Source organism: Acomys minous (assembly GCF_964271855.1).
Source record: "Acomys minous genome assembly, chromosome: 13".
NCBI classification, from domain to species: domain Eukaryota; kingdom Metazoa; phylum Chordata; class Mammalia; order Rodentia; family Muridae; genus Acomys; species Acomys minous.
The window spans coordinates 108,072,548-108,099,046 of NC_140495.1; the positions used below are offsets into that span (position 1 = coordinate 108,072,548).

The 26,499-nt window shown below is 45.7% G+C and overlaps 1 protein-coding gene across 4 annotated transcripts in view; it reads left to right on the forward strand.

The window, feature by feature from the left end:
- Positions 1–26,499, forward strand: part of STK38 (serine/threonine kinase 38) — a 41,513-nt gene that overhangs the window by 9,408 nt on the left and 5,606 nt on the right. For all 4 annotated transcript variants that reach the window (XM_084754053.1, XM_084754050.1, XM_084754052.1 and 1 more), the window contains exons 3-13: positions 4,637–4,688; positions 5,576–5,698; positions 8,819–8,902; positions 14,169–14,292; positions 16,139–16,293; positions 19,013–19,115; positions 20,490–20,551; positions 23,404–23,521; positions 24,171–24,294; positions 24,443–24,538; positions 26,127–26,221. In XM_084754053.1, coding sequence (XP_084610179.1) covers positions 4,637–4,688; positions 5,576–5,698; positions 8,819–8,902; positions 14,169–14,292; positions 16,139–16,293; positions 19,013–19,115; positions 20,490–20,551; positions 23,404–23,521; positions 24,171–24,294; positions 24,443–24,538; positions 26,127–26,221 — 1,136 coding nt within the window. The remainder of the gene's footprint in view (positions 1–4,636; positions 4,689–5,575; positions 5,699–8,818; positions 8,903–14,168; positions 14,293–16,138; positions 16,294–19,012; positions 19,116–20,489; positions 20,552–23,403; positions 23,522–24,170; positions 24,295–24,442; positions 24,539–26,126; positions 26,222–26,499) is intronic.

The following is a 26,499-nucleotide window of genomic DNA, read 5'->3' on the forward strand; positions in this document are numbered from 1 at the left end:
AAGACATTTTTAAATAGTCTTTCTCTCTCTCTTAAAGCAGTGTTCAGTATATAGTTCCCACATTTTGGTTGCTGTATTACATCTAGTATTTTCATATAGTTGTAAATATTTAGAATCCTAGCCGCCGGGCGGTGGTGACGCACACCTTTAATTCCAACACTCGGGAGGCAGAGGCAGGTGGATCTCTGAGTTGAGGCAGCCTGGTCTACAGAGTGAGTCCAGGACACCCAAGGCTACACAGAGAAACCTGTCTCAAAATACAAACAAAATCAGGCAATTAGAGTGTTGTTGTCCACCTGTTGCTGCTTGAAGTTGCGGAAATGTCAGCCCCGTTGGTCAGCTGTGGTGAGTAGCTCTCATCATGGAAACATGATGGACGTGAGGACATGAGGACAAAGTCGTGACATGGAGGGCCTTGGGCAAGACACTGTCCCAGAAGCATGTTCCTGTCACCTAACTCAGTTCCTTTACCTCCCAAGGATTTATTCAGGTTTTGGGTCCATTAATGGAGTAAAGTGTTCGTTAGGTTAGAGCCCTCCTGACTGTGGCAGAGTGTCTGGGAACAACAGTATGTACATTGTGCCTTCAAAATCACTATCTCCTGGTGAATCTTTTTCATGACATTTTTTGTTGTTGTTGTTGTTTTTAAATCCAGCAGTGGGTTTGGTTAGTGGGCTTGATTTTTGCTTGAAACAACAGTGATTGGCAAGGGTTCCCTCAGTGAATAACTAAGGTGATTTTGTTAGAAATGAGGTTTTAAGCTTTTGATATGAGAGGAAAATAGCCTTGGTAATAACTTCAGTGACAGTTGACAGTGGTATAGTTGTACTTTGAGAATATGTCTAGTAATATATGATGGAGTTTTGAACACCTAAGTTTTGGGCCAATACATTTTGTTTGGTTTTTGGTTTTTCGAGACAGGGTTTCTCTGTGTAGCCTTGGCTGTCCTGTACTCACTTTGTAGACCAGGTGGGCCAATAAATTTTGAGAGCAAATAATACAATTTTTGTTTTCATACTTTGTGCCTTAGTGTGATATAAAAATTTAGTTAAACATCTAATTTCTACCACCCAAAATGTAAGTTGTGTACTGTTCCTTTGTTTGTTTGTTCGTTTTTTGAGACAGTGTTTCTCTGTGTTATCATGGCTGTCCTGAACTTGCTTTGTAGACCAGGCTGGCCTCAAACACACAGTGACCCTCATGCCTCTGCCTCCCTAGTGCTGGGATTAAAGGCGTGCACCATCATACCTGGCTTGTACTGTTCCATTTTAATAGTACGATAAAGTTTACTTTATTTTATTTATTTACTTTGATAGAGTCTCACAGGCAGCCTTGGCTGGCCTTTTGCTAATCCCTGTCTTAGCTTCCAGAGTGCTGGTATTGTAATAGGCATGTGCCATCACATCCGGCTACAGGTTTACTTTCAACAAAGGACTTACTGCATGGGGAGATATGTCTAAACTCTGGAAATAAAAGAAAAAATAAAACTCATTTGGCAATTACCTCTTGTATACAAGTGAAATAGAAGAAATTTGAGCCGCTTCATGGAAGTACTGTGGCAAGTTCCACAGGTTGGGTGAGAACAGTTCACTCTCTGGGTGTGGCAGCCCCTTCCACCTGGGAGCTAGAGGCAGGAGGACCAGGAACTCCAGAAGAGCTTCAGCTAATGTGAGTCTTAGGCCTGTCTGACTCTATGCGACCGTGTCTAAGGTACCAACAGGAGAGTTAGCCCCTCAGGTGGTCTGTGTTTCACTGTGCTTCTGTGTGCTTCCCGGTCTCCTGGGGGTGCTGCGGGCAGGCCACGCTGCTCTGTGCATCCTGTCTGTGTGCCTTCTTTAGCCCTGTAGCCTCTAGTCCTCTCTAGAACAGCGACTGCCCTCCTCTTTCTTGTGTACAACTAAGGTGCCCACTAAGTATTGGTAAGTACTAGTCACGAAAAATAATAGTTTGGATAATTTATAACCATCTAATTAAAACCAAGGAAACAGGTGTTTCCTCTGACAAAATATTATTGTTGTTGTTTTTTTCTTCCTGAAGACTTGTGGTAGAATAACTAAAGCCACAAACCTAACTTAATGCATAATACGGGTTGCCCTTGCCCTCTGAGTGGGGTGGCTGCCTTCCTGTCTAGAGTGCACATAGCCTGCAAGTTTCACAGACATTCTTACCCATGAATTCTCAGAGGAGGTCAGTGGTAGAGCACTTGTTTAGTGTGTGCAAGCTTGCAGTTCATTCCTCAGGACTGAAAGAGAAGAAGATGAGGAAGATGAGGAAAAGAAGGAAGGGAGGAGGAGAGGACGAAAAAAAGTAGAAAGAACAACTATTCTCTGAGGTCTTCTTTTCCTCCTGAGACAGGGTTTCTCTGTATAGCCCTGACTATCCTTGAACTCCCTCTGTAGACCAGGCTGCCCTCAAACGCAGAGATCCTGCCTCTGCCTCCTAGTGCTAGGATTACAGGCGTGTGCCACCACCTGACTCATTTTTTGTTTTGTTTTTTGTTGTTGTTGTTGTTTTGTTTTTTGAGACAGGATCTCTCTGTATTAGCCTTGGCTGTCCTGGCACTGCCTGACTCTTTGAGGGATTTTTTTCCCCCCCTCCTCCTGAGACAAGGTTTCTTTATGTATCCTTGGCTGTCTTGGACTCATTTTGTAGACCAGGCTGGCCTGGAACTCACAGCGATCCGCCTGCCTCTGCCTCCCGAATGCTGGGATTAAAGGCTTGCGCCACCACTCCCGGCTGGTTTTAGAGTATTTTAAAGATTTTTACACTTGGTGTTTGTCGTTATGTGGTGTCTGAAGTGCTTCATCAGCTGCTGTAGACTGGACAGTCTTGCATACAGTTTTATTTGCTTATTTGTTTATTTTTAAAGATTTATTTATTTATTATGCATACAGTGTTCTGCCCGCATGTACACCTGTATGCAGAAGAGGGCATCAGATCACATTACAAACAGTTATGAGCCACCATGTGGTTGCTGGGAATTGAACTCAGGACCTCTGGAAGAACAGTCAGTGCTCTTAACCTCTGAGCCATCTCTCCAGCCCTATTTATTTATTTATTTATTTTTGGTTTTTCGAGACAGGGTTTCTCTGTGTTAGCCTTGGCCGTCCTGGACTCACTTTGTAGACCAGGCTGGCCTCGAACTCACAGCGATCCGCCCACCATCTGCCTCCCGAGTGCTGGGATTAAAGGCGTGCGCCACCACGCCCGGCTAAGCCCTATTTATTTTTAATTTAATGTGCACGGCTGTTTTGTCTGCATGTATGTCTGTGTACCACTAGTGTGTATGGTATCTGCAAAGGCCAGAAGAGGACATCATACAGCATAGAACTGCAGTTACAGACAGTGACATCATACAGCACAGAGCTGCAGTTACAGAAGACAGTGGTGAACTGCAGTGTAAGTGCTGAGAACACAACCTGCTCTTGCACAGTCGTCAGTGTCTCTCTGCTTGTCTGGATCACACTGATGGATGGTGGACAGAGATTCAGCCCGTGTGCTTTCCTGCATCTTCCTGAATTAATGGATGTTCTGTAGTGTTGGATATAAGGGATTTACTTGGTTATTTCAGTTTATCAAATCATTATGAAGCTGTAGTTTAAAAAAAAAAAATCAGGGCTGTAGAGATGGCTCAGCAGTTAGGAACACTGGTTGTTTTTCCAAAGGACCTGGGTTCAATTCTCAGCAATCACATGGCAGCTGACAACTGTCTGTAATTCCAGGTCCAGGACTCTGACATCATCATACAGTCATGCATACGTGCAAGCAGAACACCAATGTAATAAAGATAAATTTTTAAAAATCCTTGGGTGGATTGTGTGGTATAAGATACGCTGACCTCTTCATATGAAAAAGGAGAAAATAATTCTTAATCCTCCCCCCTCTATGTATTGTTTTTGTTTCTTAAATTTGATATAACAGAGCCAGATGTTGGTGGTGCACGCCTTTAATTCCAGCACTCAGGAAGCAAAGACAGGAGGACCTCTGAGTTCAGGCCAGCTTGGTCTACAGAGTGAGTTCCTGGATAGTCAGGGATAGAAACCCTGTCTCCAAAAAACAAAACAAAACCAAAACCCCTCAGGCTGGTCTTGAACTTACTGAGCAGATGAGGTTGGCCTTGAGCTCCTGATCCTCATGCTTTGGAAACCTCCTAAGTGCTGGTATTACAGGTGTCCACTACTTTGCCTGGTTTCTTTGTTATTTTAGTCTCTTATACATGTAGAGCTAACAAAGAATGAAAATTTTTACTTGTTTTAGAAATAGGAATTTAAATAGTTTATAAATTACATTTATTAGGATGTGTGTGTTTGTGTGTGTGCGCGCACAGGCCAGGGCATGAGTGGGGGGTCAGAGGGATAGGTTTCAGGAAATCAGTTCTCTCTCCATCTTGTTGGTCCTTGGTGCCAAGCACCTTAGCCCAATAAGCCATCCTGCTAGCCATGATTTCATTTATAAACACTAAATTCTGTCACTTGTCTTTAAATTTCTTGTTCATCCATGTGGTTTTTCTTAAGTACATTATAAAAATGTATTTCATGACCTTTTATCTAAATGAATATGTACAAATGGTTAACAGTTTTCCTATAGGCTTGTCAGAATACAAATGCTATTTTATATATTTTTTTGTTTATTTTAGACAAAAGAAATTAGAAAAAGTGATGGAAGAAGAAGGCCTAAAAGATGAAGAGGTGATGTACTGGGAGCTTTTCCCTTGGGCCCCAGCATGAAAGGTTGTTTTCTCCAGCAAGGTAGCTTTGGTGCCAGGGAAGTGTTTGGCTCAGTGACGGGAATCTGAGGGATGGCAACTTTTGGATTCAGTTACTCATGCAGAGGAAGACCTTAATTAAATACTCAGGAGAGTAGTTTAGAACTCTAAGGTGAAATTAGCAAAGCTAAATTAAAACCTAAAAGAACAAGGTGAGCATCCTACCAAGTTCGTGGTGCTTCCTACCTGTAATCCCAGCACTTGGAGGTTGAGGCAAGCAAATTGTGCAAGACTGAGGCCAGCCTGCACTACAGAGCGAGGGCTTGTCTTTGAATGATGAATGAATTCACTGCAAAGGGTCTGAGGAAGTAAGGTGCGTTTCTGAAGTCATTATCAGAGCAGAGTGCTGGCTCACATCAGCCTACAGATGCAAGGCAAAAATACAACCAATGAGGGACGATGAAGGGGACCAGATAGCACTGGAAATGCCTTCCAACATCAAGTGACAGCCCAGGACAGTGATAACAAACGCCCAGTGTTTGTAGGAAAACTAGGGAGTTCAGGCATGGTGGACTGGTATACTGGGCTTGGAGGATCTGGAAAAACACACTTACCTGAAAAAGGGCTCAAGGGAAATGTTGATTGTCTTTCTTGACTAGAAATGCTAGAACAGTGGATTGCTGAAGTAGTTCTCAGAGGAGCCCCCACACCCTTCAGTGTGGCTTGTTACGTCTCATGCCAGGGAAGGGCTCTTGGGATGCTGTCGTGGAGTTATGCAGACTAGTGTGGCCCTGCTTCCCGCTGCGCAAGACAGATAGGACTTGGTTTCAGAGTTTCAGCTTTCCTCCCTTTTCTTTTTTTAAACATCAGAAACGACTAAGGAGATCAGCACATGCTCGGAAGGAAACGGAGTTTCTTCGTTTAAAGAGAACAAGGCTTGGACTGGAAGATTTTGAGTCTTTAAAAGTTATAGGCCGAGGAGCATTTGGTGAGGTAAAAACAAACCCAGATCTTCAAAGCTTTTAACATACTATGAACTCCTGACTGTGTTACCCAGCATGAATATATGGGGTTCAGTGGGTTGGCTTGCAGGCTTCACACCCTCACCTCTCTTGGCTCTCTTCTCCCTGGTTCACTGCCCCAGATCACTTCTCTGTCATGTCAGAGTTGGCATTGGCACTTTGTTCTTTTGGACCGAGCCACACTATGTAGCCCAAGGTGGCATCAACTCTATGCTCCCCTGCTTTAGTGCCCAGAGAGCTGGACTTACAGGCATGTGCCGCTGTGCTTAGATCCTGACATCAGTATGTTTATGCAACAATACTGTAATCCCTTCCCTTCACCCCATCCCCCCTACCCCCACCCCCACCTCACCCCGTTTTTCTTTTCGAGAGTGTTTCTCTGTGTAGCCTTGGCTGCCCTGGAATCGCTTTGTAGACCAGGCTGGCCTCGAACTCACAGCGATCTGCCTGCCTCTGCCTCCCGAGTGCTGGGATTAAATGCGTGTGCCACCACCGCCCAGCTAGTTTGTAATCTTGACAGTAACTCATATATAGCTGGTGAGATTAAGACTCTGCAGATTTGCACTGTCACACAGCTGTTGAGCAGGAGACCAGAGGCTGGCTGGAGTCCTCTGCTTAACGTTGCGGCTTTCCAAGGGCTACCAGGCTGCAAGGGGGCGCTGATGCTTGTCTCTACTCTGTAATCCCTGCCAGATGCTCACAGTCCTAGAGATGGTCTGCGCTTGTTAAGGTGTGTGCCTGTAGTCCTAGTAGTCTAGGGGCTGAAGCAGAAGGACCACAGCGTTCCCAGCAGCCCAGCTTAGCTAGTGAGAGCCTGTCTTAAAAAAATAACTGAGTTGGGCAGTGGTTGTGGTGCACACCTTTAATCCTACCTAGCACTTGGGAGGCAGAGGCAGGTAGAACTCAGAGTCCGAGGCCAGCTTTAACTACAAAGTGAGTCCAGGCAGTCAAGGCCACACAGAGAAACCCTGTCTCCAAAAAAAAAAAAAAAAAAAAAAAAAAAAAACTAAAAGAAAAAAAGAAAAAGGACCTTGAATTGAATTAGTAGTAGAGAATTAAAGGCACTTGTAGCTTGACCCAGCTGCTGTTTGTCTTGGTTGTCAGAATCAAGTTAGGCAGGTGCTGCACCACTCAGCTGCATCCCAGGTCCTAGGCCCAGATCTTCTTACAAATGAAACCTCCTCCATCACACTACCAGTCTCTTGGGGGAAGCTTGAAAGAGCTCATGAAAGGTCATTCTCATTAATGGAAAACACCCAAAAGACAACCACTGATGTAATAATTACTTGGTCTTTTTCTAGAAGGAGAAGCACATTATAAAAAACAGTACTCGGGGCTGGAGAGATGGCTCAGCGGTTAAGAGCACTGTCTTCTCTTCCAGAGGTCCTGAGTTCAATTCCCAACAACCACATGGTGGCTCACAGCCATCTATAATGAGATCTGGTGCCCTCTTCTGGTGTGCAGGTGCGCAGGCAGAACACTGTATACATAATAAATAAATATTTAAAAAAAAAACAGTACTCAGGGGAAATGTCAGTAATATCTTAAAGCTGCAGGTAAAAGGTAAAATTGACCCTTCAGTTGGGAATTACAGTTAGCCATTTGAGAATAAGAAAGTGCTTTTCAAAATGCTCCCTGTTCAGAGAAAAATGGACATTGATACTTGATAAGGGAAACATGCAAAAAGACGGAAAAACACTTCGCAGCCTTTTAACTAAGATCAAGTGTAGTATCTGCTCTTATCAGCTTATCTGGTATGTCCTCCATCTGAGGGCAGTAAATTAAATGGATTTTTGGAGCTGGGAGATGGAATAGAAGCTTGCTTCATCCACTCTGCGATTCAACTTGGTATTCCAGTAAGGAAAAGAAAAACGTATGTATCTTGGGGAAAAGGGGGAGGATGTTCATGAACTTGCCAGAAGGTTTTTCTTTTGTTAATAGAGCATTTTCTTTTCACAATATAATTGTCTCTTTAAAAGCATTGAAGAGTGGGGCTAGAGAGATGGCTTATTATTTAAAAGCCCTTACTCTATTTTCAGAAGACCTGAATTCAGTTCCTATTACTCATGGGCAGGTCACAACTGTCTAAGGCTGTAGCTCCAGGGCATAGATCACCTCTGGCCTCTCGGGCATCTGCATGTCTGAGTAGATGCCCATACACAGACAGGTACACCTACACAAAACTGAAGAATAATGAAAATCGTCTTAAAAATTGGAAAATGAGCCAGGCATAGTGGCACCGGTCTTTTTTTGTTGTTTTGTTTTGATTTTTAAAATTTTTTTTATTTTTTTATTTTTTTGAGACAGGGTCTCTCTGTGGTAGCCTAGGCTGTCCTGGACTCGATTTGTAGACCAGGCTGGCCTTGAACTCACAGTGATTCCGTCTGCCTCTGCCTCCCGAGTGCTGGGAGTGGCCGGCTTAAGTGGCACAGGTCTTAATCCCAGCACTTCGGGAGTCAGAGGCCTTGTCTACACAGTAAGTTCCAGGACTAAAAGAAAAAAAAAAAAGAGAGCTGGAGAGATGACTCAGAGATCCTGAGTTCAATTCCCAGCAACCACATGGTGGCTCACAGCCATCTATAATGTGATCTGATGCCCTGGCATGCAGGTGTACATGCAGGCAGAGTGCTGTCTACCAAATAAATAAATAAATAAATAAATAAATAAATAATTTTTAAAAAGTAAAATAGAAAACTTCTTTATCTAATAAAACATTTTAGAAAGAATTTAAAGGCCTGGGATGTGGCTCAGTGCTTAAGCACACATACTGCTATTGCAGAGGACCTGATTGAGTTCAGTTTCCAGCCCCCACCCATCTCAGGGGGCTCACAGCTGTCGTTAACTCCAGCTCCAGGGGATCTGACACCCTGAAGCCCTGGGTAGGATCCCTGGTGCTGGAAATACAAATCTTTAGCTTGGCAGTGTGGGTTCAACCTAGTGTTTCTTTCCTTTTTTGTTGTTTTTTTTGTGACAGGGTTTCTCTGGCTGTCCTTGAACTCAGAGATCCGCCTGCGTCTGCCTCTTAAGTGCTGGGGTTAAAGGTGTGCACCGCCACGCCTGTCGCCCTATCGTTTCCTTTGTAATCTTCCAGGTGCGGCTTGTTCAGAAGAAAGACACGGGGCATGTGTATGCTATGAAAATCCTGCGCAAAGCAGACATGCTGGAGAAGGAGCAGGTAACTGACCTCCAGGGGCAGCTGCCGCTACTCAGCTTGCGGATTGGCCGCCTCAGTTATTATTTTTGCTTAGTTCTGTTTATTTTATTACAGTTTTCTCTAGTTAGTTTTCTTATGTATATTATACATACAATTGTACTTTTTCTCCCCAAAAGATGCACTTCTGTGTTTAAAAATACAAATAAGGCCTGTGAACCACAAATGGTCCTTTACAGTTGAGGCTGTGAGGGAAGGAAGCAGCGTCCCTGCTCCCAGCTAACCACAGCTGCACTTGCTCTTCATACCTAAACCACAGCTGGGCCTCTGCGAAGCTTGTCAGCGCCTCAGAGACCAGCAGCTTGCCAGCTTCTGAACTGATTGGGAAAGTGGAATGACAGAGCAGGGAAACGTTTCCTTTAACGGTTAGGAGCACTGCCCTGTGCCTGCAGCAGAGCTCAGTGGTAGAGTGCTTGCCTGTGGTGTTGGAGGCCCTGGGGTCCCTCCCTAGCAGCACCCCACTTTATTAATAAAGAAGACTGGAGCTCACTTTGCAAGTAGATCTGAGATACACACCAACATAAGTTCCATCAAATTTAAATATTTGATAGCTTAATTTTTAAAAGATTTATTTATTATGTATAGTGACCTGCCTGCATGTACACCTGCTCACCAGAAGAGGGCACCAGAGCTCATTATAGATTGTTGGGAGCCACCATGTGGTTGCTGGGAATTTAACTCAGGACCTCTGGAAGAGCAGCCAGTGCTCTTAACCTCTGAGCCAGCTTTTTAATTTTTTTTTAAAGTAAGAGTGTAGACCTGTAGATCTGGTTTAGTTTAGCTGGTTGACCCAGAACAGGTAGCAGTGGGTGATGCTGCAGCAAAATTCCAGTGTGAGGTCTTGTGCCAGGCAGAATTCTCTGGAGCCAGCAGTGAGGACAGAGACTGGCTCGTCTGCCTCCTGAGAGAATAATCATGGAGGTTTTTTCTGTCTACATTCAAGTGCCTCCTCAAAATGCTGTGGTTTGAGGGCTGGAGAAACAGCTGAACAGTCAAAAGCGCTGGCTGCTCTTCCAGAGGGTCTGGGTCGAGTTCCTGGCCCCACATGGTGGCCCACAATGGTCTGTGATTCTAGTCGCATCTTTGGGCAGTACTTGCGCATGGTACCCAGACTGCATGCAGGCAAGCAACCACACACCAAACAGTAACTTGTTTAGTTTTCAACTTTTACTGGGAAGCCTTGGATTCTTAATTGCAGTTGAAGAGGTGTTTAGCAAATCTTCAGCTGCTATTGTAGTTAAATGAACAGCAGCCAAGGCAGAGTGCTTTATAGCCCTGGTTATGTGTTACCTGGAGGGCAGTCTATGGCATAGCTGGGTGCTCAGGCACCGAAGAGAGCACCAGTTAGTCTCATGAAGGAAAGTGATTTCTGTGCTGGTTAGTTAGGGTATTTGTAGGTCATGATTAAGTTTTACAGTATGTATTTTTATACTTTTAGCCAACACTCAAGACTCCTGTCAGTCCATTGTTTGTCACAAAAGTTAAAACGTGGGCCTGTCGAGAGCCCAGAGTTAAGGAGCTGAGCTGAGTTTATCATGTGGGACCCACAGAGCGGAGGGAGAGAACTACTGATGCCTGGGACTTGTTATCTGACCTCCGTTCATACACCATGTACACACATGTATATAAAACAAAATATTGACAAAGTTAGAAGAGGAGTGTGCTGGCACAGGCCTTTAGTTCCAGACTGAGGAGGCAGAGGCGAGCAGACCTCATAGTGGAAGCTGGTGACTGACATAGCCGATGCCAAGAGTCCAGCATGATAGATGGCAGGTGATCTGAGCAGGAGCTATAAAATCTTAATTACACTTTCCACAAGGTCAATAGCTACACTTTTCTAAATGAAAATAGCAATAAGGATTTTAAAATAATTCATTAACTTATGCATTAAATGGAATATTAATTTAATTATTTAGGTCACCTTAGTTGATGGACTCAGTTGCACCCATTGGTCTCAGTGTGTGGTCAGCCAAGTCCTGAAAGGACTCAGTGCTTACGCTAGGTGAGTGCGAGCAGCAGCCAGTACAGATGCGTCCTCATTGTTTGATAGTGCTGACATTGTTAGACTGAGAATCCCAGTTGTGCTGTAGGTGGTGTTCTGTTCCCATTTCTGAACTGTGCAGGGTTTAGAACTACCTGCTGAGAGCTCAGGTTGTTAATCTGCCCACAAAGGGGATGCTTCTGTTACCTGGGAACACTTGAAAAGCTAAGGCCGGACGTTTCTCCCCTGGTGAGGTTGATGCTGCTGCACTCCCGTGAAGGACACAACTGGCTGGTACGCCAGGTTCTGGTGCCTTCGATGTTACAGATAGGGAAGAGAACCTTCTGGAGTGAGCTGCACCTCTGGCTCTGTGCTCGGCTGAGCCCACTCCTAGATCTTAGGGCTTCCAGCGGCCACGTCAGCCTCAGAGAAGATAAGCTACCTAGTGTGTAGCTTCCCTCTGGGCAAACAGGAAATGCAGTTACCATTCTGTCCTCCAAGTTGAGTGACAAGTGACATTACTAGTGCCTTTTCTTTGGATTCTTTTGTTTTTTCTTTTTTTGAGAAAGGGTTTCTCTGTGTAGCCTTGGCTGTCCTGGAGTTGCTTTGGTAGACCAGGCTGGCCTCGAACTCTGAGATCCGCCTGCCTCTGCCTCTCTGAGTGCTGGGATTACAGGTGTGTGCCACAGCGCCTCACTTCTTTGGATTCTTGTAGTAGGTAGGGACCCAGGAGAGCAGAGGCCACAGTTTTCTGACTTTATAGTGATAAGGTCACTGATACAGCTGCAGGTCAGCAAGCAGCAGTAAATTTCTACAAGTTTTCTTGTTTGACTTGTTTTGTGGTTTCATCTACTGTGCTCACCCGTGTGCCATAAATAACACTTAACAAAAAACAAAAACCTAATATTTTTCACATGTTGAAGCTATTAAAGAGTTCTCATATGAGCCATGTTAATGGAGACTGAAAACTCAGATATGTAAATTATCATGCCTTTGAGCTCCATAGAGCTTGGGAGAACAGGTAGGTGAGGTAGAAGTCAGGAGACAGTAGTCTGTGTCTCCAGTCAGTGAAAGGGAGAGCCTGTGGCCTAAGGAGGACCTCCCAGCAAAGCAAGCAGTTGGTGAGAACCGGAGGAGGGCCAGCTGCTGAAGCGGCATACATCTGTGATTTGAAACATAAAAACATATGAGCAGAACTTTTACTACAGTTTGGACTGAGTCTTAGTGACTTAGATTTGATTCAGTCCATCTTTAAATCTTGTGACACTTAAAAAAGAAAGGAATGGAGCTGGGCGGTGGTGGTGCACACCTTTAATCCCAGCACTCGGGAGGCAGAGGCAGGCGGATCACTGTGAGTTCGAGGCCAGCCTGTTCTACAAAGCGAGTCCAGGACAGCCAAGGCTAACACGGAGAGACCCTGTCTCAAAAAACAAAACAAAATTGAAAGGAATATAATTTGAGAATATCCAATAATATTTTAGTTACTATTACATATTTTATTTATCTATATTTTGATTTTTCTTTTTTTTTTTCACAGATCAGGGATTTATTTTGCACGGGCTCTCACACTAGCACAGGTCATTTCAAGTTTGGGGGAAAGGCTTCCAGTTTGGCAGCTTCGCAGAAGCCTCAGTCTGGGCACCCCCGGGGACAGAGAGGATATTTTGATTTTTTGAGACAGGGTTTCTCTGTGTAGCCTTGGCTGTCCTGGAACTTACTTTGTAGACCAGGCTGGTCTTGAACTCAGAGATCTGCCTGCCTCTGCCTCCCACGTGCTGGGATTAAAGGTCACCACACTTGGCACCATTACATATACTTTTTAAAAAGATTTATTTATTATTTATACAGTATTCTGCCAGCACATGTACCAGAAGAGGGCGCCGAATCTCATTATAGATGGATATAAGCCATGTTGTGGGTGCTGGGAATTGAACTCAGGGCCCCTGAAAGAGCAGCCAGTGCTCTTAACCTCTGAGCCATCTCTCCAGCCCCACTATTACATATTTTAAATAATGTAAATTTGATATATAATAATCAATGTTGAGACAAGGTGTCATGTAGCCATGGCTGGCCTCAAACTTGCTATGTGGTGGATGATGATCACTCCTGATCCTCATACTTGCACCTCTCAAGTGCTAAGCTTGCAGGCAGGTCTTGCACGAGCGCGCGCGCGCACACACACACACACACACACACACACACACACACACACACACACACACACCTTTACTGTGTGGTGCTGTGGATCAAATCCAGGGCTTCATATGTGCTATACGAGCCCTTTACCAGCTGAGCTACTCCCCTTCTCATAAAACATTATATTTTCGTAAAGTAATTCTCCCAATTTTCCCAAACTGCCTGTAGCACAGGCTAGATGTTGCAGCAAGTGTAGAAAACTAGAAATGCCATGATTTTGAATCTGTAACCCGTATTGTAGGGTAGTGAACAGCTAAGCACTGTGGCATCGTGGTAATCTAGCATTGTCACTCAAGGCTCTTGTCACTTGAATGTCACCGTGGGGGCATGTAGCCGAGTAGTTACATGGCATGAGCACTTGTGTTTGTGCAGCATGAACACGGTCCTGGGCTCCACTTCAGGCATTGCAGAATGAAACCAGAACCAGTCGAAACAGATAGCTCAGACAACACCAAGGTCACCTAGATAATGAGGACTGAGGTGGGACTTGCTGAGGGTCTCACTGTGAGGACTGTTTATTAGAACAGAGGCCTGGGGATGCTGGCAGAGTGCGTGCTTAAGCCTGGGTCAGGACTCTCACCACATCAACCGATGTGGTGACGTTTGCCTATAATCTTCAGTTTTGGAGACGGAGGCAGGAAGATTGTCGATAAACCTTGACTGTATATTGAGCTCAAAGCCAGCATGGAATACATGAGTCTCTGCGTTTAAAAAAATGTGTGTGTGTGTGTATGTGTGTGTGTATATACATATATACACACATATACATATATGTGAATGGCAATTTTAACTAATTGGAGGTTTACTTCAAAGCAGTACTACGGTTGCTGTTGCATTGAAGCCATTCATTCACTTTGGCAGTTTAAGAGGCCTTACCAGGATTCTATCACTGAATTCCTTCAAGTCAAGTGTCCGTTTCAAGTTGGTCACTTTGTGTTAGCAGAACTTTTGCTCATCACAACTAAATACGCAGAACAGTATTTGAATTGTTTAAACGGATAAGAGTGTACAGCAGAGCAAGGCTTGTCATTAATCAAATGCATATACCTCCAGGTTGGCCACATCCGTGCGGAGCGTGACATTCTAGTGGAGGCAGACAGTTTGTGGGTTGTGAAAATGTTCTATAGTTTTCAGGATAAGCTAAACCTCTACCTAATCATGGAGTTCCTGCCTGGAGGTAATTACTTCACAATGAAAGGTCGATTTCCCTTTTGTTCTGTGGTTTCTCTCTCACATCAACAAGTAACCCTCCTTTATCCTTGTAACTGTGCTCACAGTCGCTTGCTGTATCTGTCTAAGGTCTATAAAGGAGGTCAGTAGCCAGCCGTATGCTGGGTGCCTCTGTGGTCTTAGCCTTTCACTCACCCACCATTTCAGATGGACAAGCCTTCCTGTTTCCCTTTCAAACATTTTAGAACACATAGGGGGTTCTGCTGATGGGAGCCCTGCAGCAGACTACCGCTATAGAACTTCAACCTTTTCTGTGATTTATTAGTAAAGAGGGACTTTCTCTTCACCTGTGTTAGTATCTTGAGTCAACGTCGGAGATTTTACACGCAGACAGCTACAAAGTCAGCCAGAGCAAACAGAAGACAACTTTTCTTTTTGGTTTTTACAAAGCAAATGTAATTAATTAGGGCATACTACATTGATCTTGTGGCACCCCTAAATTTAGACACAGGGCCACTAGTAGTAACAACTGATCAGGAATACAGTAGGGTTGGCTAGTGGAATGCCCTTCTCTTCCTTAATTAAGCATTTGCATGCTAGTTCTCAAATAGTAACACACAGCCTGGCCTCCACTCCTTGCCATGTGTCACCCTAGCTATGCACCTCTTCCCTGGCTTTTCACGTCCCTTGGACCTTGCCCCTTGTATTTGGTGATGCTGCCTCACAGAGTCATAGACCAGCTGGCCTGAGCTCTCCCGTCATCTGGGCAAACCCACACAAGTGAAGCCACCAGCTGCTCTCCTTGGCAGTGAGTGAAGGCTGCACAGTGGCCTGAGAGTTGGCTTCTCTGACTGTTTCTGACCTCAGGGTGTTGCCAGGAGTGCTGTCCAGTCACAGTTTTCAAGTCTCCAGCTTTTATGTAATTAATGATTTAGTTTTTGCCTGTGGGAAAAAGTTCTTGCCAAGAATACAAAAAGGTTAGGAATGACACGCCACTCAGAAGGCCTCTCTCTCTTTCTTGTTTCCTAACATGAGTAGCTTTACATGAAATGGAACTGAGTCGACCTCTTTTTCTTAGCTTTTTAGCTACTTTACATATCTTCTTTGCTTCTGTTTTAATTGCTGAATTTTAGGATTTTCACCTTGTAGGAAACGTAAGGGGTTTATCAGCAGATTAAAAGTTATAAAAGGATAGTGGTATCCATTTAAACACCTCAAGTAAGATGTTAGGAGAAGGCCCTGCTGGTCTGAGCCATCAGTGTGCTCACCTGTCAGCAGTTAAATTCCAGTGTGGAGGAGCAGGCTTGGCCTTCGCTGGCTGATGCTTGGCTGCCCACGCTGCCTTCTCCCTGTTTTAGTGGGGAGCCTTGTTTAAATCTCCCTAATATTTACATTTTATTTGCATTTCACTCTAACGAGAGCAGTCCAGCCTGTGTGGAATCACCATTCACAGACACTAGAGCAAACATAGGGTCGGTTCCGTGCTCCACAGTACTGTGGTGAGCAAGAACACTTTGGAATTATGGGGAAAATGAAAATTACAGTGAAGTGGTCGTCACCACCTACCTTAGGTACGAGTTGAGTTTTTCTGTGACTTTTACCCTTTCAGTATTAGAAACGTCTTGCTGTTTGCTCCATGTTAGCACTGTGGGTCAGTCTCTGGGACACAGCACAGTTGGGTTTATTTGGCTTATATTGGCAGATATGAAGACTTATCTGAAAACTGGTTCTTAACTCATCTTTTACGTGTGTGTGTGTGTGTGTGTGTGTGTGTGTGTGTGTGTGTGTACACGTGTACGTGTGTACATGCATTTTGTGTGTATGGTGGTGGCTTTGTATCTTTCTGCTTCCAGGGGACATGATGACCTTATTGATGAAGAAAGATACTCTGACAGAGGAGGAGACTCAGTTCTACATAGCAGAGACAGTGCTAGCCATAGACTCCATCCACCAGCTGGGCTTCATCCACAGAGACATCAAACCAGACAACCTTCTCTTGGACAGCAAGGTATGTGGGGACACAGCACCCTGACAAGTGGGTCTGCTGAGCGGGGCAGCTTGGTTTAACGCTTGCTTACATGCAGTGGTAACATGGACGGTGATCATTTGTTTCCGTTTGTTTGTTTGTTTGTTTGTTTTGTTTTGTTTTTTTGAGACAGGGTTTCCCTGTGTAGCCTTAGCTGAACCTAAACTCACTATGTAGACCAGGCTGGCCTTGAACTCACAGAGATCAGCCTGTCTCTGCCTCCCGAGTGCTGGGATTAAAAGCGTGTGCCACCACACCCAATTCATTTGTTTTCTTTTCTTTTTTTTTTTTTTAAAGATTTATTTATTATGTATACAATGTTGTGTTCACATGTACCCCTGCACACCAGAAGAGGGCACCAGATCTCATTATAGATGGCTGTGAGCCACCATGTGGTTGCTGGGAATTGAACTCAGGACCTCTGGAAGAGCAGTCAGTGCTCCTAACCGCTGAGCCATCTCTCCAGCCCCATTTGTTTTCTTTTTACAGGCACGTTTGCCATCACATCCTGTCTCTGAACTGTGATTTTGTAGATTAATTGAATGTTCCTAAAAATAGAGAACCAATGGGGCATCGTAGTAAATGGTTTTAATTCCCGCTGTCAGGAGGCAGAGCCAGGCTGGTCTACATAGGGAGATCTGGGCCAGCCAGGGCTACATAGTGAGACGGTCTCAAAACAAAGAAAGATAAGCCAGGAATGGCATGGTGGTACATGATGCCTCTAGCACTTGGGGAACAGAGGGAGACTAGACTAGAAATTCCACATCTACCCTGAGTTACAAGACCTTGTCTACAAATACCACAAACAAAATGAATCCTTTTTGTAAAAGGCAGAGACGCTGTCTTCCCTGAGCACCTGGAGCTGCATGGCTGGTGCATCCGCTGTCAGGCCTCCCTCTACTGAAGTACCAGCAGCCGAAAAAGCCCGCCACAAGTCCAGGCTCCATCAAATGCACCCCGCTTACAGAGGACCCCACCCCCGCCCCCGCCCCGCCTCTGTGCAGCCCTAATTGCTTTACCTCTGTGATACAAGTAGTGCTGTTCCCAAGACCACAGGGAGTGGCCTCTGCAGCAGCTACACTTTGTGTGCCCTGGCATTTGCAGTCACTGGTCATCCTAGCCAGCGAAGATGGGTGCATCGCATCCTTTAGCTCTAGAATTGTAGAAGGTTACACTCGGAACACAGGTTTTTTGGTCTGTACTGAAAGTGCAGTTCCCCACTACTTCTGCTTTCTTGGTTTTGTTTTTTGAGACAGAGTTTCTCTGTGGAGCCTTGGCTGTCCTGGACTCACCCTGTAGACCAGGCTGTCTTTGAACTCACAGCGATCCGCCTGCCTCTGCCTCCTGAGTACTGGGACTAAAGGCATATGCTACCACTCCCCGCCTGGTTTTTTGTGTCTGTGCCCCCTGACAGTCCTGGAACTAATTTTGTAGACCAGGCTGACCTTGAACTCCTGCCTCAATCTACCTGCCTCTGCCTCCTGAATGCTGGGTTAAAGGTCATCATGCCAGGCAATCCCTGCTGTTTCTTTCGTTAACTTTCTAGGTATTTTTGTCTTGTCTTTCTTTGAAAACCTCATGTATAATGTCATGAGGGCAGATATCGTGTCTTCTGTTAGCAATTCTGTTCTGTAAGAATAGTCAGTCATGTATGAGTAAAAGGGAGACAACCTAGAGCAGAGGCTGCACACGGTTCTGTCTTGCACATACAGGAAATGTCAAGATGAAGCCCATTATTTTGCAATAATAATATGTGCTAATAAAAGAAGAATTTCATATAGTAGAAAATTAGAACAATACACAATTATAGAGAAGAAAAGCAATTTACAGTCTCATAACTGAAAAATGACCACTGTTTTCTGGTTGGTTTTTTTGTTGTTTTTTTGAGACAGGTCTCACTACATAGACTAGGCTGGCATAGATCTACCTGCCTGTCTCCAGTGCTGGAATTAAAGTTGTGGGCTACCATGTCTGGCTTCAGGTTTTTGGGGCTTTTTTTCCCCCAAGACAGGGTTTCTCTGTCTCTGTCCCCATGTGCTAGGATTAAAGGAGTGCATGACCACGCCCAGCTGAATAAATTTATTATTACATATATAGTGTTCTACCTGCATGTACACCTGCACACCAGGAGAGGGCACCAGATCTCATTATAGATGGTTGTGAGCCACCATGTGGTTGCTGGGAATTGAACTCAGGACCTCTGGAAGAGCAGCCAGTGCTCTTAACCTCTGAGCCATCTCTACCGCTCCTGGCTTCAGTTTTTAATTGATTCTTCTGTGTAGCTCTGGCTGTCCTGGAACTTGCTCTGTATACCAGGTTGGCCTCAAACTCAGGCATCTAGTTGCCTCTGCCTCCCAAGTGCTGGGATTTAGCTGGAATGCTGGTTGGTTGTTTTTTGTTTTTTCAAGACAGGGTCTCTCTGTGTAGCCTTGGCTGTTCTAGACGCGCTTTGTAGACCAGGCTGGCCTGGAACTCACAGCAATCCGCCTGCCCCTGCCTCCCGAGTGTTGGGAGTAAAGGCGTGCGCCACCACCCCCAGTTTAGAGCGCTGTTTTAACAATGTGTTGCCATGTGTTTTCTTTGTATAAGGCAGGTGGGGAGTGGTGTGTTGACTAGAGAGTTACCTGATGCTGCAAGAGAATGTTCTCTCGCTGTCCAGAAGTGCCCATCCTCTATCACCTTGTCTCTCCTTCCCTCATAGGGCCATGTGAAACTTTCTGACTTTGGCCTTTGTACCGGCCTGAAAAAAGCACACAGGACAGAATTCTATAGGAACCTGAACCACAGCCTGCCCAGTGATTTCAGTAAGTTTTAGCAGTGACATTAGCCACCCTGTTCCTTACCTGATGGTAAACGTGATTCCCCTGGTGAGCAAGCTATGCAGAAGACACGGGAGGTGACCACAGCTCAAGGGTTAGAGAAGAAATGCAGTGCTTTTCTTCAGTGCCCATGATGTCTGACTGGGGAGGGGAGTGCTTCCAGCTGTGCTGAGGCAGATGCTGAGAAGAAAGGTGCTGGGAGTGACCATGGAGCATCAAAGAGAGACAGATGAAAGCTCACAGGACAACCCAAGACTGGACTTATGTTAGGCGCTCCTCTGCTTCTTGAGCAGCCCAGAGCGGCTCTGTGGGAAAGTGCATGCTCCACAAGCATGGCGCCTGAGCCCGAGTCCTAGAATGCGTCTAAGAAGCCAGATGTGAAGGCACATGGCTGAAATTCAGCACTGAGGAGGTGGGGATAGGAGGACCCCCGAGGCTGGTGGCCACACAGCCTAGCTGTTTGACAAGTTCCAAGCCAGTGACAGACCCTGTTTCAGAAAACGAAGTGAGAGAGAAAGAAGAAAAGAAAGGTGGATGGCACTTAAGAAATGATACATGAGCTTTGGCCCACACATGTACAGGCACACACATGTGCAGGCACACACATGCAGGGCACTGGACTCACAGTGCATCTTAACTCTGGGAGTCCGATTGCTGCTCTTGGATCTTTGGTGACAAATTTTAGAAACTGTTTCGGGTCAGCATGCGTGGGTCAAGCCCAGCCATACAGGTTCAGATTGAGTCAGATTTTCTGGAGTCCCACGAACCAGGTCTGAATAAGCGAAAATCTGAACATACAGACAATGGGGATTGGGGCTGAGCATCTTACATGCACATCGTCGATGATCAGAAAACAAAACAACAGAAAGAACATGTGGTTGTAGCTCAGTAGTAGGCTGCTTGCCTAGCATGCAGAAGACCCTGCATTCCTTCTACAATACCAAAACCAAACAAAAAACAAAAACAGCACATAAATAAACACAGAGTTGATAAACATTCGCGCTCCCTTCTCTACAATTGTTCTGATGAGGCCTGTCTGTCTCCTCCGCCTACATGAGCCATAGGAAACTGCTGACAACGCCATGACTCTCAGAGCTGCTAGCCTCAGAGCTCTGCATTTGAGCTGACAGAATGACTCACCTGGGGCTGACTGGGTGTGTGTTGTGTCTTGTTGCTTTGAGATAGGTTTTCTTAAGCCTCCCAGGCTGGCCTAGAACTCACAGAGATCTGCCTTCCTCAGCTGCCCACTACCATGCCTGACCTCACCAAGTGTTTGATGGGTGTATGAAGTGCCTGAGCCCCCAAAGTAGTAAACATTCTTTCTAAATTTTGGTTAGGACTTGACTTCTCTACTTCTAGCTTTTCAGAACATGAATTCCAAAAGGAAAGCAGAAACCTGGAAAAGGAATCGACGCCAGCTAGTAAGTATTATTGCAGGGTTCTGAAGTACTGCCAGCTAGTGCCAATGTGTGCTAAAGGGTGCACATGGCCCAGCATGCACAGGGCCCTAGTCCTGTCCCCAGTACCAACCATCACCAGCAGAACAAAAAAACAATTGCATGTATATACAGTTGATGAACACTGAGTAGCTACCTTGTGTTTAAAGACTACTTCAGCAGCAGCCCTGTCTGTGTGTGGTCTCCTTAGGGGAGTTCTAGGAGGGAGGCTAGATAGTGTTAGGTGGTGCTGCCAGTGACTTCTCAGAAGATGATTTCATTCTGGCTTTTTTAGTGGGTAAAATTACCTTTCTTCTGTCTTGCTTTCTAAGGTATAAAGAGCTTAGTTAAGCTGGGAATCTCAAGGTAAAACTAAATACTCGAAGTCATATACTTAAAGCATTGTCATTTATTTTTTGATATAAAGTCTCCTCTAGCCTAGGCTGGCCTGAGGCTCATTATATAGCTGAGGCTGGCCTTGAACTCCCGGTCCTCTCGATTCCACCAATATACTCGGATTATGGATATACCACCACGCCCATCTTAAGACACTATCTCTCAAACGCAGGAAAATATTGATTCCCCTTAGGCAAGCCAGGGCTCCTATTCATCTGCCTTACCTTTTCTTACTTTGTGGTAGAAAAAGTTCTTCATAATCAGAACTGGAGAGGGGAATTTTTAAAATTTCATAAGTGTTTGACTATGCACACATTCAAGATTATGTCCCATAAGCTTAAAAGCAAATAGGTAACTTTATTGCATTTACCTTGATTGTATGTTGAACGTGATTTAAATAGTGTAAATTCACCATTGAAATATTACTGTCTAGGAAAACGTCCATCTCATTCCTTCTGTCTGTGTGTGTGTAGGTAAGAGGGCAACTTGTAGGAATCTTCCACTCTGTGTGTGTCCCAGGGCTCAGGTCATCAGTCCTGGTGGCAAGTGCTCTGTGTGTGTGTGTGTGTGTGTGTGTGTGTGTGTGTGTGTGTGTGTGTGTGAGAGAGAGAGAGAGAGAGAGAGAGAGAGGGAGGGAGAGAGAGAGAGAGAGAGAGAAGAAGAAGAAGAAGGAGGAGGAGGAGGAGGAGGAGGAGGGGAGGGATGGACTTCAGAGGCCAGAAGAGAGCTTAGGATTCCTGGAAGAAGTTGCAGATGTTTGTGAGCTCTAGAAATGAAATGGCAAGGTCCTCGGCAAGAGCAGTCAGTACTCCTAACCACTGAGCCATCTCTCTAGCACAGAAACATTCTTCTTGTTGTTGTTGTTCTTTTGTTTTTCGAGACAGGGTCTCTCTGTGTAGCCTTGGCTGTCTTGGACTCGCTTTGTAGCTCAGGCTGGCCTTGAACTCACAGAGATCCACCTGCCTCTGCCTCCCGAGTGCTGGGATTAAAGGCGTGAGCCACCACGCCCGGCCTTGTGGAACACCTTTAAACCCAGCACTCAGAAGGCAGAGGCAGGCACATCTCTGAGAGTCGATGGCTAGCCTGGTCTACCTTGCAAGTCCTGTGATAGCCAGGGATACATAGAGAGACCCTTCAACAATACCAAAAAAGAAACCCCTGAAACTTCTAGAAAAAAAATCAAGGATGTACCTTTCTGACCTGTCTGAGTAGAGCATCCACAGCCCAGGAGCTAATCCAGGGTCAGCAGATGGGGCCATATGGAAATACGAGTTTGTACAGCAAAGGAGGCAGCAGTGCAGACAGCCCAGAGCAGGGGAAAAGCTTTATCAGGTGTATTTCAGATAAGCAGCTAATGTCCAGAACTTGCAAAAAGAATTGCAGGGATTGAACAGCAAGGGAATAAAACTGTCAATCAACAAATGGGCAAGTGACCAGAAAAGACAGTTTTCAAAGAAAGAAACCCAGTGGCCAGTAGCTGTGTTCAAAAGTGTTCAGCTGGGCTTGCTAGCGCCCACCTTTAACCCAGCACTTGGAGATAGAGAAAAACAATCTCTGTGAGTTTGAGGCCAGCCTAGTCTACATCGTGAATTCCAGGCCTTACCTTATCTCATGCAACAAAACCAAAAACAGATGTCCAGTGTACCTAGCCATCAGGGAAATGTAAACTAAAACTACTTGGAGCCTCAGCAGGTCTGACAGTGTTGGAGAGGGTTTGAGGAAGAGCCCGTCCTGTTGTTGTCGAGTGCAGATTCTTATACCCACTGCTGAACTGTCTCACCAGCCCCGACAGGACAGGTCACTGAGGCTGCTAACCTCTAGTGCGGGCTAGCAGATGAGAACAGATCTGTCTTATTTTTATTTTTATTTTTATTTTGGAGTCTCCTCACACATGTCAGACCCCAAATGGCAGGCTTTGGCTCTGTACGTCCTCCTAGGTTTGCAGCCTAGTGGATATGTAAACTGCTGTCATCACAGAAACGGCCTGCGACGTAAGCATTTGGCCATTAGGGCTTTAGTTCTTTCTGACAGGGTTTCCCTCTGTGGCTCTTGGGCTACACACACGGTGTAGGAAAGAGGCATGATTTGGAGTAAGACATGTTCACACTGGCCTGTCTCTCTGCTGGTACTTAGGCCTTGAGGGGTGAGCTTGGATGTCAGCTTTTATCTGCAGCATCAGGCTAGCCAGCTCTTCCTGCAGACATGTTGGCAGGATTAGGAAGGCTCACTGAGGTATAGAGCCTGGTGCTTAATGGGGACGTGTTGGCCATGTGTCGTCGTACAGCTTGGGAAGTGCTGTAGCAGGGAAGTCTGTGCTAGGCTTGGGCGCTCATGTTGTCGGTGCCGCAGTGGAGCTCAGGGCCTTTGGTCTCTGGAATAGCATTCTGAGCTTGGGCACTCACTCCTGGCTATGCCTCCCTAATGTGTGTACGTTATTTCAGGCCTTCTCTACGGTGGGCACTCCTGACTACATTGCTCCCGAGGTGTTCATGCAGACGGGGTACAACAAGCTCTGTGATTGGTGGTCACTCGGGGTGATCATGTATGAGATGCTCATCGGTAAGTCGCATGCTTCCTGAGGGGTTTCCTGCACACTGCTGTTCCACTCTTCACTACAGCTGGGCATGGTGCTCTGCCCACTTGCCTTCAGAGTGGATAGCTGTTTCAAATGGTCCCACTGTATGCTCGGGTCCCTGACATCTTATGCCCCCTGTCGGGTCTGGGCCCTTGAACCACTCTCGCTTATCAAGCACCTGTTGTGGACAAAGAGCTGAGCCAAGGCCGTGTCTCTCAAAGCTTTTGCAGCATGGAGCTTCCACTCTCCCCTGTATCTGGATGGTGTCTCTGTATTTAGGGCACATCTGTGGCGTGGCCTTGTACCATTGAGCACTAGTAAAGGAGCCAGTGGATGACGGGGTGGGCTTGGACAGTGTTTGTCCCTTTATTTCTTCTGGCATGCTGATTCACACGTTGTACTCCACCATGTCCTTTCTTTTCCTGGCTTCAACTGTCCCCAGCTTTCCAGTTGGCTTCTAGTGGTATCAGGGTACACCTTCTCACTCTGAGTTGGTGAAAAATAAAATGGGTTTAGATCATGCAGAGGTGTCAGGTTGCTGTCAGACATGGATCCATGCTGAGAACTGCCTGAATCAAGCTGAGTCCATGTTCTGGTCTGTAAAGCTGCACACACACTTCCTGCTCATTACAGGCTACCCACCATTCTGCTCCGAGACCCCACAAGAGACGTATAAGAAAGTGATGAACTGGAAGGAAACTTTGACCTTTCCCCCAGAAGTTCCTGTGTCTGAGAAAGCCAAGGGCCTGATTCTGAGGTAGCAGAACGTCTCTATGCTCATCTTTGTGATAGTAATGACCTTTGGGTGCTCCTACTTCCTCCCTTGGGGTTGCGGGAGAGCGTGCAGGAGCCTGCTGTTCCTTTTTCTGAAGACATGAGTGTACTGAAAAGCCTGTGTTTTCCAGGTTCTGCTGTGAATGGGAACATAGAATCGGAGCCCCTGGGGTTGAAGAAATAAAAAATAACCCCTTTTTTGAAGGTGTTGACTGGGAACATATCAGGTATACACACACATTACAGTTTCCAGGATTTAAAATGGAGGGGGAGGGATAAGTATCCATGGTGCACAGGTGAAGGGCAGGGCAACTTTGTGGAGTTTGTCCTTTCCTATAACTGTTATGTGGTTCCGGGTATCGAATCAGGTGGCCAGGCTCCTGTGGCAAGCACCTGTACCCACGATCCATCTTGCTGCCCACAGACTGGGTTTCATATAGCCCAGGCTGGCCTGTGAGGTATATAGAAGATGATGATCTCGAGCCCCTGGGTCTCCTGCCCCTTCTTTCCAAGTGCTTGGATGCAGGCATCCATGGACTGTGGTTTCCTTAATACTAGTTTGGAAAGGTCATCAGCAGGCTAAGTAAAGGAAGAGAGCCCTTTAGACAGGGTATTTTATTGGTGGTGAAAACTACGAGTCAGACTTGCCCAGTGTGGGCCAGAGGATACAGTGTGCCATGTGAAGGGTGTCTAGGAAGCATGCTGTCTTTGCTCTTCTATGGCTGAGGGCCTCCAGCAGAGGCTGTTTTGGGGAGACTGAGAACCAGTGAGTTGAAGGTGGAAAGGCAGAGCGTAACAGGGAGAGGTGTGGCCTGGCACTGGGACTACCTGCTGAAGCTCCACTGTCATTTGCATGGGCTGCTAAGCTGAAAGTGACTTGCCATTTTATATTATAGTTGTGTTCTGGTTTTTTGTTGTTTGAGATAGTGTCACTGTATAATCCAAGCCAGCCTGGGACTCTGCTTTCCTTGGCCCATTGTGACCAGCATCCTGGTGACTTTTACCTTTCCAGTGAATCAGGGTAGAGCCAAGTGTGGGCTGTTGAGAGGCTGTCTCCCTCCCAGGAGGAGGCCTTCATTAGGGGGTGGGTGCTCTGACAGGGCTGTAGCTCCGATGTTCCTGTCTTTCTGACAGAATGCTTTGTTGTTTGGTTGGGTTTTTTGTTTGTTTATTTGTTGGGTTCTTTTGTTTTTGTTTTTCGAGACAGGGTTTCTCTGTGTAGCCTTGGCTGTCCTGGACTCATTCTGTAGACCAGGCTGACCTTGATCAGCCTGCCTCTGCCTCCTGAGTGCTGAGATTAAAGGCAAATGCCACCACGCCCAGCGGTTTTTGTTTTTTAAGACAGGGTAGGCCTGGCTATCCTGAAACTCACTGTATATCAGGTTAGCCCTGAACTTACAAGAGATTTGTCTGCCTCTGCCTCTGCCTCTTGGGTACAGGGATTAATTACTAATTTTTTTGTTTGTTTGTTTAGTTGTTTGAGATAGGGTTTCTCTGTGTAGCCCTGGCTGTCCTGGACTCACTTTGTAGACCACGCTGGCCTCAAATTGAGAGATCCGCCTGCCTCTGCTCTCTAGTGCTAGGATTACAGGCATGCACCACCACGCCCAACTGAATTACCAATTTTTAATGATAATTTTGCTTGGATGCAGTCAATTGGCTTATTTAGCATTCAGAGGAAAAACATGCTGCATACCAGTCAGCAGTCCTCCCATGTCAAACAGGAAGGAGTCTTCCAAGGAAAGAGGATGCTTCATCAGCATCCTCCGTGTGAATACAGACTGTGGTGATTTGGGGTGTTTCTCTTGTTGACAGGGAGAGACCAGCTGCAATATCTATTGAAATCAAGAGCATTGATGATACCTCCAACTTCGATGAATTTCCAGAGTCTGATATTCTTAAGCCCACAGGTAATCTCACTGGCTGCCTCTGCAGCCTTAGAGTTGTCCCGTGGTAGGGAGCCTCTGAGTCTGCTTAAGTATTTACCAGTACTGACATCGAGTAGCGGTGAGACTAATAAATAGGATGTGAGTGTGAACCTGTTTTATAGACTGGCTGAGCAAATCACAAAACTGCTATTTTGTTACTCACTAGATTAAAGATTAGGCAAACTGAAATGATGGGAGCGAGAAAATAAAACTTTAAAAGCATTTGTTCAGAAATAGGAGGTTCAGAGAATGTAGGTAAG